The sequence below is a fragment of the Manduca sexta genome, chromosome 21 (genome assembly GCF_014839805.1).
Source record: "Manduca sexta isolate Smith_Timp_Sample1 chromosome 21, JHU_Msex_v1.0, whole genome shotgun sequence".
Classification (NCBI taxonomy): domain Eukaryota; kingdom Metazoa; phylum Arthropoda; class Insecta; order Lepidoptera; family Sphingidae; genus Manduca; species Manduca sexta.
This window is the reverse complement of record NC_051135.1, coordinates 14,481,609-14,496,567: the sequence shown is the minus strand read 5'-3', so window position 1 is coordinate 14,496,567 and position 14,959 is coordinate 14,481,609. Positions and strand designations below refer to the sequence as shown.

Here is a 14,959-nt window from a genome sequence, read left to right as displayed (position 1 = left end):
AGATAACATTGCTTCAACTTTAATCTTTGAAACCGTATACAAATTTCAATATATTCTTTTAAAATTAGTAAAGATGCTTTTTTTGCGAAAAAGACTTTTTGTTTTTTGTTAGAAAAGAAACATTATTATTGAACCCAATACAAGAACAATTATTGTTATCATATTGTATGTTGAGAAATTATTTTCTGCATCATCAAAGTTCAAGGTAAAACAACGATAGTCTTCTATCTATACTTATAATAAATCTGTAGAGAGGTCAATTCTGTATATGAAATATATTTCCAAAATAACTATCAGGGGGTGATTAGGGATCGATACTGATGCCAAAAATGCAATTAGTAAAATTTTTGTCTGTCTGTCTGTATAACCGTTATAGAAACAAAAACTACTCGACGGATTTTAACGAAACTTGGTACAATTATTTGTTATACTCCTGTGGTGGTTATAGTATACTTTTCATCACGCTACAATTAATAGGAGCAGAGCAGTGAAGGGAAATGTTGGGAAAACGGGAGAAGTTACTCCATTTTTAAGCTTCCGCCGCGTGTGCAACCTTAATGGTTAAAGCTACACAGAAATCATGTATGACGGAAATGATCGCCTTAAAATTATATAAAAAAATATCCCACGACAGCATATTATGTCTATCTTTTATGGTTGACTCACAATAACACGTGTAGCTCCCGATAGCATAGCAGTTCGAAGCTTTCTCATTATATTTGTCTACTCTTACGTTTATAACACTCTCAGTCAGCCCCGGATCTGGGGAGGGGGGGGGGGGGGAGCATGCCAGGGCCCGTGCCCCGGGCGGCGAATTTAGAGGGCGGGAAATTCAAACTTGGCAGACGAATACACATCTCATCATTAACGCAACTTTGACTACTGCGACATCTATACTGTATACTATTATATAAAGCTAAAGAGTTTGTTTTTTTGTTTGTTTGAACGCTCTAATCTCAGGAACTACTGGTTCAAACTGAAAATTTCTTTTTGTGTTGGATAGCCCTTTGTTTGTGGAGTGCTATAGGCTATATATCATCACGCTACACCCAATAGGAGCGGAGCAGTAATGGCTAATCTCAGGAACTGCCGGTTCGAACTGAAAAATCTTTTTGTGTTGGATAGCCCTTTGTTCGTGGAGTGCTATAGGTTATATATCATCATGCTATACCCAATAGGAGCGGAGCAGTAATGGCTAATCTCAGGAACTACCGGTTCGAACTGAAAAATTATTTTTGTGTTGGATAGCCCTTTGTTCGTGGCGTGCTATAGGTTATATGTCATCACGCTATACCCAATAGGAGCGGAGCAGTAAAGGATAATTTCAGGAACTACCGGTTCGAACTGAAAAAATATTTTTGTGTTGGATAGCTCTTTATTCGTGAAGTGCTATAGGTTATATATCATCACGCTATACCCAATAAGAGCGGAGCAGTAATGGCTAATCTCAGGAACTGCCGGTTCGAACTCAAAAATCGTTTTGTGTTGGATAGCCCTTTGTTCGTGGAGTGCTATAGGTTATATATCATCACGCTATACCCAATAGGAGCGGAGCAGTAATGGCTAATCTCAGGAACTACCGGTTCGAACTGAAAAATTCTTTTTGTGCTGGATAGTCCTTTGTTTGTGGAGTGCTGTATATCATCACGCTATACCCAATAGAAGCCGGTCAGTAATGGCTAATCTCAGGAACTATCGGTTCGAACTGAAAAAATATTTTTATGTTGGATAGCCCTTTGTTCCTGGAGTGCTATAGGCTATATATCATCACGCTATGACCAATAGGAGCAGAGCAGTAACAGTTTCAACATGTTGCAAAAACGGGGAAAATATATTATTTTTGAGAGCTTCTGTTGCGTGCGCTGCGTAAACGGTTAAAGTTATGCAACAATGATGTATGACGGGATTGTTCCTCTTAAAAAGTTATACAAAAATTTATTATAAAACAAAGTCCCCCGCTGAATTTTTCTGCCTGAACGTGCTAAACTCAAAAACTACCCAACGTATTAGGATAAAATTTGGTATGGAGACAGTTTGAGACCCTGGGAAGAACACAGGCTTCCGGGAAAATATATAGCGTGACTTTTATAACGGAAAACTTTAGCCTGAAAAACTTTATAACGCGGGCGGAGCCGCGGGCAAAAGCTAGACCAGTATATAACACACATAAATTATCTCCAGCGGAGCGCGAAATGATGATGATGATGACATAAGTAAAAATATAGGTGGTTAGGGATTTTGTCCAGATTTTGCCCCGCCTTCAAAAAATTCAAGATCCGGGGCTGCTCTTAGTCATCCATAATTAAAAAAGTTAACATTATTAAATATTCCATAAAAAAGAATCATAGAAATCGGTATAGAAACATCAAAGTTATACATGAAATACGCTAATAATAAGCCATCACGCGTGAATACTGAATCATGCTATATGCTTCCTTCGATTTCACCAGGATCCCATCATCAGACCCTGACCGGACAATCGGACCACCTGCATACCACCATACATTAAAAAAACATCCCGACAAATTGAGTACCTCCTCCATTTTTGAAGACCGAAATCCACGCGGGCGAAGCTGCAGGCGGAAGCTAGTTTGTAATAAATAGTGTCTTGAAGCTATATATTGAATTCAAGCCAAAAATAATCATTAAAATTCTATTTGATTTAGAGAAGTTCACTTCGTAGTTCGCGGTTACTTCATCGGGAGAAACTTATAGTATAAAAACGGCGATAAAATCCGCAAAATAGTTTAATTTCAATGTCTAGAACATTTGCATAAACATAAGAAATTCCCTTCTGCAACGTATAAGTCCAAAATCTTAATAATAATATCAGCCCTGTATTATATACTTGCCCATTGTTGAGCACGGGCCTCCTCTACTACTGAGAGGGATTAGGCCTTAGTCCACCACGCTGGCCTAGTGTGGATTGGTAGACTTCACACACCTTCGAAATTCCTATAGAGAACTTCTCAGATGTGCAGGTTTCCTCACGATTTTTTCCTTCACCGTTAAAGCGAACGATGAATTCACAAAGAATACACACATGATTTTAGAAAAGTCAGAAGGGTGTGCCCCTTGGGATTTGAAAGCGGCGATAGCCCAGTTGGGTGTGGAACGGACTGGCAAGACGAATGTCCGCAGGTTCAAATCCCAAAATCTTATACTCATTAAATTACATCGAACTATTCCCAAGCTATAACAAATCCAACGCAAAAAGAACGTTTAAGTTCGGAGTACAGGGCAGGGTAAAAAATTATCGCTGAACAAAAATAAAATAGAATCAGTTAAAACCAAATTCACGTGACAAGTGCGGCAGATACTACACTGCACAGATAAAGGTAGTCTATACTATCTGTGACTGCAGGGCTCAGGACGGCACACTGTCCCGTTATAGTCCAATATAATAATGAGACCCAGTTACAGGTCACAGCACCGGCGCTATTGTTCCATTGTTTTTATGTCATGAATTATTCAATAATATCTAATGAAATGATTAAGTACTTGCTATTTAAATTGTCTTAACAATGTTAATTAATCCAAATTATAATGGGGGACCGGCCTATGCTTGATTTTGTACATTATTCTATATGTAAGGCATTTAATACGAAAAAGAAGCACTCCTGCGAAAACTGCATTAAAATTGGTTAAAAAATGAGCGAGTAATTCATATTTAAAATATTGTAGCGTGCAGAAGTGGGCACGATGTGGGGATATCGCTTCATTTCTTTCTTTCGCACGCGTTGTAATTCCCGATGACGTCACATGTGGATAATTTGTCTCTTTTCTGTTTCTTGTTAACTACCCTTTCCACCGAAATTCAAAGACTTATAACTTGTTGATTTTTTGCCGGATTTTAATAATTCCTTTTGTGTTATAATTTATATAACGTAAATATTTGATAATAGTAAAGAACAAAAATGAGTCCGGTACCCTATTATAATTTTTAAGTAATATAAGTAGTTCTTCAATAAATAAAAGTCAGGCACCTGTGTTTTTTGGGTCTTTAAAATCGTAAAAGGAAAATGATCACGACATAAAAAAAAGGACAGCTTTTAACTAGCCTACATACTCTATTTTGCATCCTTTTATTCTTTTGTTACTTACTAAGTATGTGTCGTGTGTTTGCACCTGCGTATTACGAAGCTTTTGTATAAAGCAAGCGTGTTATATTATTTGTGTATTTTTATCTATGTGAATATTTTAATCTCACTAATAAATTAGTTTTGCAAGTATTGTATTATAGTAGTGCCTATTATGCAAAAATAATAAACGTAATATTTTATCCTAATACTCTATATATTATATCCATCTCAATCTCTCGTAGGCTTCTTTTCAGAAGTTTTACTTCTGCCGTGTGTGAATTCGAAACACACTTTTATTTTCTAGGCTTAGGTTACTTTTAATTAGGTAAATAATTATACATAACATTACATAGGTAGTTATATTTTACAATCGCATCTTTTATCCCAAAAAGTATAGGCAGTGACGCAAATAATGCATGTACATGTTTCGCAATGTTTATTCCGCCCAATTATGTGAAATATCATGTACTACGTACAGTATGCAATTATATACTTAATATCCCCAAGTAATTGTCTATCGCCATTTATCACGTCGGGTAAAACTTTCAGACTAAGGGCTACTAAATACTTATTACTTGCTTGAGGAAAAATATAATATAATTTTAAACGAATTGGCGAACTTGAAATGTCATCAAGATATTCATTACGCAAATAGCAATACAATGCTATCAAGTCAGTTATTAAACCAGAGAAATAATGGCATCCATTAGAATAAACTGGTTCCAAACAAATAGGTGGGTAATAAATTAGCGATAGATACATTTTTTAAATGGCAATACGTAGGTACAATACTGCTTGTTATTGTTCTGAGTACAATACATAATATTTTAATTTAATATACATTTCATTACATACCGAATCTAGAAAGAAAAATAATATAAACATGAGTTAATAAAATTGTATTGTGATAACGTGAATATATGGCTCTGTGGGCTTTCAAACCATGATGCAAAACGGAACGCTATTTACTATTGACATTTAAAACATAACCTATTATTTGACAGTTTAAGGCCTTCATTTTTGGGTTATATTTTAAACATTAGTAAGGATTTCCTCTGCTTGTTTTTGCTCTTGCTTTTTAAAATAATATTAGATATTTCCCTTACGTCTGTGGTAAACAGTTGACGGATGAATCCTAGATATTTCTATTTGGACGTCGAGTAAGTTTAATTTATTATTATGTGGTCGTGGAATATAGTTATTTATGGAGTAAGCATAGGGGTGCCGGCTATAACTTCATTGCAAGTAACCTATTACTTAGACATATAAAGGACGTCAATTAACGACATTGTGTTGCTTTTTATTAATGCAATATTATGACATCGTTAAAAACCTTGCGTCACACTGTTAGACCAAGTAGAAGATATCTAATACATATCTATGTGGTAATATTATGTACTGATATTCATATAAAGTTCAGGAAAATAAGTTAATCTTCATTCATTTACTCTTGCAATTAAGTAAAAAAAATATGTACAGAAATCAAACCCAAAATCAATTAATTTGACAGTAAGTGCCACGGTCACAATTTCTGGTAATAATATTTTTTCTAGTAATTACGTATAGTTTCATCATAGAGAAATTCTCAACGAATTAAACGACTTTATTTTATAATATATAGATATATATATTATAAAATAAAGTCCCCAAAATTTATCTGTCTGTCTTTGATAGATTTTACTCAAAATCTGTGAAACAGATTACTAGAAGATAGTGTCTTTCTTGAAGAAGGTTTAGGTTATTAGTACATTACTGTTTTATGTAAATTGACTGAAATAAAACATTTACTGTTGAAGAGGTTGAGTAGTTGTAAAATCTTGTGAGTCAGGACTTACTTGGGAAAATCTTATGATACACTAATTTCCACACAGGTGAAGTCACAGGCACAGTTAGTTATTAAACAATTAATAAATTACTGGCTTTTGCCTACAGCTCTGTCTGCATGAAAAAGTTTTTTCAGTATAAAAAGTAGCCTCTAGCACTTGGGGGTAATGTAGATTCTTATAAGTGAAAAAAAAACTCAAAAATCAGGTTGATAGTTCCTGATTAATATGGTCAAACAAATAAACTCTTCCGTTTATATAATATTGGTATAAATTAGTTATTTATTATTATCTGTATTTAACATCAGATGTGTGGCTGAGCAAACTGAGCTTGCAATAAGGCGCATCATAGAAGAAGGGGCAAAGAGCGTGTTCGGAGAGTGGGGTGCAGGTGCCCTGCATGTGGACGTGCTGCATGTGAGTGAGCGACGTGCGCTGCTCAGAGTGGAGGCAGAACAACTGCGCAAGCTGCGAGCCACCATTACACTCGCCACCCAGCTGCGGGTACAGGCACAAGCCCCCACCCTGCAGGCACTTGTGTAAACTAATTACAATATTTGTGGTAAGTTTACTTTTTTGTATGCATAATTAAATAACAAGAGAGGTCCTTCCTCCCCTGATGGTGAATTCCATAGCTGCCCATAATACTATGAACAGTGGCAACACCACTGCAATAATTACATTCCATTGGAGAGTGACACTGTAATGTTATACCTATGTTTAAGCACCTATAACACATATTATATTTGGTTTTCTCGTGTATGTGTTCTTATATGAGCATTGGAACATGATCCAACTGCCCCTGATAGTAACCAGCCAGGTCCAAATAGAATGTCAACTAATAAGATCATTGCCCTGGATTGCAGATAAACACAGGCTGATCCTAGAACAGAAGACATTCACTTGGGCCACTGGTGGGTTTAAACACCTTATGTTGTCACTATCTCAGCAGATACAGTTTTAACCAAACAGTCAAACAACATTGTTATAATTATCAAAAAAAAAAATGCTCATAGCATGTTTCTGGTATAATAATAATATAATTGTTAAAGTAGCAACCTATTGGTAAAAGAATTTTTAGAATCATAGTATTTTCAAATTTTCGACTTATATACTTATTCTAAACAAATTTTACCTTTTTAATGTATGGGTAAATTATTATGAAATAGAAGGTGGCAAGATTGTGATTATACTTCATGATATTTAAACAAGGATATTATTATACAGTATGTAAATAGGCCACCATACATATTGTCTATGCTTACAAGTTCATATTATTAGCTGTTAGCTGATATATAATTTTGTTAAAACTGGGATGTATGTAGAACCCTACCATAGATTTTCTTAAATATAGTACTGAATACTTTTATAACAATATTTTAATTCTATTGTTTAACAAATAAGCACCACCACTACTCATGACATCTAGCACCATCTACAACTTATAAAGAGATAATATTACAGGGCTTTAGAAACAGAATAGCAAACTTTTTGCTTTCCTTTATTGTTTTCCACATGAGTGATTGTAATGAAAAAGCAAGCGTGTATCATTGCTGCAGTCTTGTTACATTACATGGTGTTGTGAACAGGCGATGTCGTCGCGTGCGGTGTTGTCGCTGGGCGCGGGCGGCGAGGAGGGCGCGCGGCACGTGGTGCTGGTGGCGCCGCGCGAGGAGCTCGCCGCGCCGAGCCGCGTGCGCCTGCCCGAGCCCGAGCCCGCGCCCGGCCTCATCCTGCCCGACGGCTCCATCAACTGGGGCTGTCCGTGCCTTGGCGGCATGTCCACCGGACCCTGCGGACAACAGTTCCGAGACGCATTCTCCTGCTTCCACTACAGGTACTACATACCTATTACCTATTATAATTGAGTGTTAAACCAATTCATAATGTAATCAAAACCGTATTCTATCGAAATATATATTTTGTTATTGCTTTAAATGACAAGACGAGCTTGCCATTCGCCTGATGGTAAGTGATTCGACTGCTCATAAACAGTAGAAACACCATCCAAAATCTTGAATTACTATTGATTCTATTGTATATTGTTTGGTATTCCACTGCAATCGCCATCCTGAGACATGAGATGTTAAGTCTTATTTTGTCCAGTAGTTTCACTGGCTACAATGTCCTTCAAACGGGAACGCAACAGTGACTACACACTGCTGCTTGGCGGCAGAAATAGACATTGCGGTGGTACCTACCTAGGCGGACGGATATGAGAGCCTTACCACTAGTAATATACTTCAATTAAGAAGAAAACAAAAAACAGCAGAAATTTAATTATTGTGTGAACTAGTAATAGTATATATTATAACAGCCACTTCACAAAAGAAAAGATCGAGTTACTTATAAAAATTGTTATACAAAATTTTTATACTTTGGTATGTAAAAAAATAAAAAAAAACCTGTCGTTTTTGATAATGGTGACATGACACGAGTGCTAGAGGTTGTTATAAAGACAATATTTTGTAAATACCTATATTTTTTTATTGCCAATGTTAATAATATTTGCTTCGTTTTTAATATTATAATCCTGAATTCTTCAGCGGTAATTATTTATTCACATGTGATTTGAATGTATTCAGTGAGGCGGATCCGAAAGGCAGCGACTGTTACGAGAAGTTCAGCGTGATGCAGCAGTGCATGTCGCAGTACCCCGAGCTGTACGGCAAGGACGACGACGAGGAGCTCGCGGCCGCGCTGCACGACGCCGAGGACGCCGCGGACACCGCACCCGCACACACCGCACCCGCCGCCGGAGACTCCGCCCGCACCACCGACCGCGTCGACAAATAATCAACACCGATACATACTCAAACGACGACCAACTATTCTCGTTCATCTGTGGCGTATCCAATGTCTAATGGAAATAATCATAAACGCACACTACAAAATATCGCTATCGCAATAATTTGATAATAACATCCCATACCAGTATCGCCAGAATTCTATTATTATCAAGTCGATGTAGTGTGGCAAACAGCATTCCCACTTCCTGAATCGATACTATTTTTAATGATATGATTTGCAAGGAACTGTTTGTGATAGCTCTTTGTCCTGCCATTGCACCACCCGGACCCTGCATGAAATGATATGGCCAAATCTAAATTTAGTACATTATATTATTTATGATAGTTTCACCTATTAAACAAATTACTTTCAAAGAATGTATTTCACAAGCTCGTATTTGGTTTGTAAATGCGCAATAAGCATAGTTGTGTGAATTTTAGTCATGTAATAGTTATAATTAATAATTAATAAATAGTTAGAGGTACATATGGTGTGTTTGTTTAGTCCTCCTCCGCCGTAAATTATTGCAATTGAAGTAGGTACCTATGTATAATATTATTTATTTATTTTACTGTTCGGTTCTAACCGCAAAGTTACTTATTAGGATCCCACTTAAAAGCTTATGTCAGTAATCTGGACATGGAATTGTTACTGTTCCTGGCTGGCAGAAGGCAGAAGTCTTACAGAGATCTCTCTGGTATCTACCAGTAATCTGATTTTATTTTAATGACATTGACTCATATTTTCGACTGTATTATGTATCAATATCGAAATTCAGGTTTTTTATTTTATTTTTATTATTTATCATGCGATCAGTCCTTTTGACTATGAGCAGATGAGATGTTAGAGTCGGAGGAATATAGGGCGCTAATCCCAATGAAGTAAGCGCTTTCTTGGGAATGTTTAAGTTTTACTGGTTATCCTTATCAAAGATGTCGCGCTGCTTTTTTAGCCGACGTATGCTTTCGGGTATGATGAGTTGACCCGCGAGTTGGTTGGGGTGCTTTTGTAGTCGTACTTTGTATTTAGCACTGCATAACATTATTTCATTTTTCACTAGTGGTATGTTGAGAATTTCAAGGACTTCATTTGTTGTAATAAACCATGGTGCATTTGAGATTCGCTTCAGGATAAAGTTTTGCACCCTTTGCATTATCAACACATTGGAATTATTAGCACAACCCCAGAGCTGTAAGCCATATGGCCAAATGGGCTTTAAGATTGTTTTGTAGATGAGGATTTTATTGTCTATTGCTAGTTTTGAGTTTCTATTCAGCAGCCAGTACAAGCCTTTGTACTTTAGATTGATTTCATCTCACTTTGTTTCAATGTGCGTCTTACATGTAAGTCTGCGGTCTAAGTGCATTCCTAAGTTCTTTATAGATTTTATTGGTATCAAAATATTCCGATTTTATCGTTTTTTTTTCTTTTCTAACCAACGAGACATTTTTCAAATGTTGTTCGCTAAAGAACCTAAATATATAACTAAATAAATAAAATAAAATTATAACATTCATACTTAAAATCATTTATTATAAAAATAGCCCTTTTCATTGAATTATTGCAAATTCAAATTGCATCAAACGTTCCGCACAGCTACCGAGCGACGACCTATGCCTCGGCGGCAGTGTTGCCAACTTTATTTTTAGAAGATCGTACCATATTCTAGAAAAAGTTGTATTTTACGAAGAATTTTAGAAAAAAAAATATAGTACGCTTTGAAATTTCAATAACACAATAGTAATTTCTTGTTTGCGCGACTGGTAGAAATCGAAATTACACCTTTTTTATCGCGGTTTTTATTTAATTATATTGCTCAAAACAATTAACGGAACATGATTTTGTCCTTTCTATAATATGTACTACAACTAGGTTCAAAATTAATAAAAAAATATAGTTTGTTAACTTTTTTAAATTACTGCAATAACACAATAAAAAGCTCAATTTGTATTTTACTATTTTATTTAAAAACATTATATTATTGGCGATACCACTAATTGGTGATTGAAAAAGATATTTCTTATATTGTATCTTTAGCGACTTTTAGTAACCTGTGTGGCCCTCGTAAGCCAGAATCACAGCTTAACAAAGACAAAGCATGGTTTGTAGGTATGATCCATCGAATATTTTTCTTCTTGTGAAATTCACGTCTATTCTTCAATCACGCCTCAGTGAGCTGCTGCAGTGTTTGAGGTGTAATAGGCAAAGATGTACCCAACACCTCATAAAAGTATCAGAAATACAAGTAACAAAGAAATAAGCCGATGCATGAAAGAAATGAATCTTAAATGGCGTCTTGTATTTACGTTTTATTTATTTATTTTCTTACGTTGACAGCCAGTACAATTAACATATTTTAAAATTTCAGGTCTAGTTTTTTTTTTTAAATTAATAATATTTAATTAGCATTCAATCATTACAATTATTATTAATAAATACTACATTTACTAATTCATTAATACTGCTTATGAGACGGTCCTTTACCAGAATCACAAATGGTAGGGGCACTCTCCCAGCATTTCTTCATTTAAACTTAACAAAACTCAACAACAACAATAAATAAGTCATAATGGAAAAATAACAGAAAATTTTAACAACGAATTCGTAACAAAAAACAGGGAAGGCGTCAAGACAGCGTGAAAGCATATCGAGACTTATTATTTTTCTAACTACGATGCGCGCGTGAGTGAGTAATGAATATTGACGGTAAGTACTAGTGTGCAAACGAGAGAACATGATAAGCGCCGCCATTTTAGATTCGTTTCTTTAATGACAAAATGGGAAATGGTGTTATGCTATATGTATAAGTATGTAAGATGTACACTCAACCAAACCCAACGCAAAAACATAACTAAAAACGTCACAAGAAAGTAAAATTTGCTTTACTTGGACGACATTAATATTCGTTTTTTTTATTTTAAAACCAAGGTACTGATTTGATTCTGAAAACCAATTTTATGGGACCAATCTGAAAATATATTCTTTCGAATAATAAAATAATTCTCCAAATCGGTACATAAATAAGCGAGTTCTAAAGTAACAAACATTAAAAAAATATATGCAAGTCGAGTTGATAGCCTCCTCCTTTTTTGAAGTCGGTCAAAGAGTGCTATAAATAAATACTATAGAATGCTTTATTTAATTGTATAGGCGAACAAAGTTGCACTTATGGTATGTTAAAACAAGTTTAAAGGGTGTAAAAGACAGCCTACCGAAAACTTATACCAGGTACAAAATTCAATATTACAGCATTTAACATTATAATATACAGTATAATACTATGTACAAAATTCTGTAACCCCCAACGTTCGAATTTTCGTCGGACTTTTCATGAATTTTTGTTTTTTTTCGGTGATAACGCAATAAACTCGATATTATTTACTAACACAACCCTTACTTCTCATTGGAAATAACAAAAAGAAAAACTATTTTTATAATTAAAGAAATGTATACATGGAAAAGATAAAATGTGCGTAATGCGTATGCGCCTCCGATCAGCTGTTTTTGCGTGCAATGACCTCGCTGCGCCAGGCAATCGGCCCAAAGGCGCGTTGCGTCGCCGCGCTCGTCTTCCTTTGACTACGAGCGACGAGCGTTGCAAATTTCGGTTTATAAAAAATGTGGATTGGGTTTATTTAATTCCATTAGTCAATTAATTATCTATGAACGCCAAGTTGTATTTTTTATGAAAGAAGAATGAAATAGATACATAACGATTTTTTTTTAATTATTTGGTTTAGTCAGCTTTTACTAAAGTAAACCTACTTTATATTATTTATTATATATTTATTTATTGTGCTTATCAGTTGTAGGAGTTTAAAAAAAGTAGATTTTGTTAGTTAGTTGCTAAGTGTGATCGAATATTACAATTTTCCAAAACATTAAGGAAATGAGAAATACCATACAAAACTTGGATGCATTAAGCAATAAAAACTTTTCATTTGTGACGAAACAGGGAGTCATATTTAGTAAACGGCCAAACATGAATCCAGCAAATGATTCGTTAATAGCTACATCACGACGCAAACAAATTTAAAGAAAATGCCCATTCCAAATGTTACAGGTCTAGATAATTTCATTGAGCGACGCGCGCGACTCGCAAGTAGTTACCTACTTTTGCCTACCTACCTATGTTTTTTAATATAGATGGCAGCACTTTCTATGACTTTCTATGCTAGTGTTTGTCGGAATCGTGCGGAAGATATGGGCAAAGGGAACCCGAGCCAGTTCGGCTTCACGTTAACCGACTATGTATAGTTGTCACTTTTTATGTCCATCAAACGTCATAATTTATTATGCTACCAAGTTTCGGTGTTTGTAAATTGTCAAATCAATTTTTTTTTTTTATAGTTATGTGATATTTAGTTACCAGCGCTTTGTTTATTTATAAACTATAAAAATAAATGTATATTATAATGGAAATAACTACCTGTGATCAGTTTAATGTCTACCTTTACGTAAGTATATTATTAGTCGTTGATTTCACATATTACTATTTAGATGGTAAAATATTTGAAGTAGATCTGAAAGTTTTGATTTTAGACACAAAATGTTTGTTAGAAGAAAATAAATATTATATTTTACTGAATTTAAAATAGCGCCACGATACAAGCTATAGTTAACGAATAATCTTTCTTGATTATAATTTAAATTGATAATTATACAGGGTCATTTTGTAACCCTAGACTTAAATTTAACTGCGAGAAAGTCATCTTGAAAGAAGCAGTTTACTATAAGTTACTCTAACCTAAGGTCAAAAACAAAAAAGTAAAATTTTCAAACAAAATAAATATTCAAATAGTCATTTTATTTTTACACACCTTTTGCCACTACTACTATACTAGAATTCGTCGGAGCGGCAACATCGCACTCAGTCATTGATAATATTATGCTCACGCACACGAACGAGTGATGCACACTCGGAGCGCAAGGGTAGTTCGTCGCACCGCGCGCGCCGCGCCGCAACCGAACAGCTGATGTCGGCGCTTTAACTACCTAGGATTTTGTGTCGTGCCACATCACTCAATCAACAATTAGACCAGCAGCGACGACGCTACGCCGACGTTACAAAAAGACACATACCTAAACATCATTATCATCATCAGCCACATAAAGTCCAGTGTTGAACATAGGCCTCTCCTAAAGATTTCCAGACGGACCTGTCGAAAGCTGCCTGCATCCAATGTGTTCCCGCGACGTTTATCAACACATTTCATTAGAACCATATTTTCTATGCTCAAACTATCATCATAAGCAAATGACACTAATCAAACAACCACAACTGCATAAGTTAGGTACACATAACACATGATTTCCGTAATTTTAAAGTGGTTTCATTCTTTTAAATCAAAACACACACATTCTAATGTAGGTAGTTCATCCATTTTAGTAGATAAATAGGTATAATAAATACGTTCAACGGTTAGATTTATAACACTCATAACAATAAAATATCATTCTGCAAGACTGGCAATTCACACGAACAATTAATAATGAAGTTACAATCTTGATAATAATTAGGTAATGTGATAGTTTGAGGTAAAAATGTCGAGCGACGGGATACGTCACGGCGCGGCGCGGCGTCCCAATAGGTATTTTAACATGTTTTCAAAAAAGTAAATGCGTTTACCAATACCTAATGATGTTTAGTAGATTGCTTGTTCCTTTAAAAGTTGTTTCATACTTCAAAGTATTATTAATACAGTTAATTTGTGACTACCTCGGTGCCGCAGTTGTATTATAGTACGGATGCTTTGCTAAGGTCACGGGATCGAATCCCGGGTCGGACAAAATGATATTGGATTTTTCCATTCAGTACCTATCGCAAATTCATAAATCCACATTAAAATCGTAATGACAGCCTCCGATAGAAACATAATCAATAGATTGTGATTAGTTCAGTTTCGCGTACGCGTCAACGATGCAACTTCGCGATCGTAAAATATTTAAAATGACAAAAAATATTTTAAAAAATAGACTCTATTTTACACACGTTAAGGTCGCATTTAGGGGACTACTTTAAATTTGTTTGTGCTTGACCGACCAACACACGACACACGAGTTTAGCGAATTCCACAAAGTAGCGGCAAGGATCTGGAGTTGCCTGATGTCCCGATTTGCGCGGGATGTCCCGATTTTCAGAATTCTGGGGACGTGACCCGTTTTGCACCAATAAAATTATTAAAACCATTAAGTATTATGAAAAATAAACTACGCATTCATCACTGTGTTGAGTGCGACAATGCAATCAAAATAGCACGTATC

The 14,959-nt window shown here is 35.4% G+C and overlaps 1 protein-coding gene across 2 annotated transcripts; it reads left to right on the top strand.

Annotated features, from left to right (window-relative positions):
• Nucleotides 1-5,050: 5,050 nt before the first annotated feature.
• On the top strand, nucleotides 5,051-9,181 carry LOC115447917 (mitochondrial intermembrane space import and assembly protein 40). 2 transcript variants are annotated; one of them, XM_030175215.2, is made up of 5 exons: nucleotides 5,051-5,242; nucleotides 6,214-6,467; nucleotides 6,772-6,819; nucleotides 7,495-7,742; nucleotides 8,491-9,181. In XM_030175215.2, exons 4-5 carry the CDS (start codon nucleotides 7,498-7,500, stop codon nucleotides 8,699-8,701), a joined length of 456 nt encoding a protein of 151 aa, XP_030031075.1. In that variant the 5' UTR covers nucleotides 5,051-5,242; nucleotides 6,214-6,467; nucleotides 6,772-6,819; nucleotides 7,495-7,497; the 3' UTR covers nucleotides 8,702-9,181. The 2 variants fall into 2 exon arrangements, with proteins under 2 accessions (XP_030031075.1, XP_030031074.1); XM_030175214.2 differs by lacking the exon at nucleotides 6,772-6,819 and having other exon boundaries at nucleotides 5,053-5,242.
• The last annotated feature ends 5,778 nt before the right edge of the window (nucleotides 9,182-14,959 follow it).

Bases quoted from the DNA above. Each gene is read 5' to 3' on its own strand.
- LOC115447917 (XM_030175215.2), top strand. From the start codon at position 7,498: ATGTCGTCGCGTGCGGTGTTGTCGCTGGGCGCGGGCGGCGAGGAGGGC. The intron at 7,743-8,490 runs GTACTACATACC...GAATGTATTCAG, and splicing joins TTCTCCTGCTTCCACTACAG to TGAGGCGGATCCGAAAGGCA.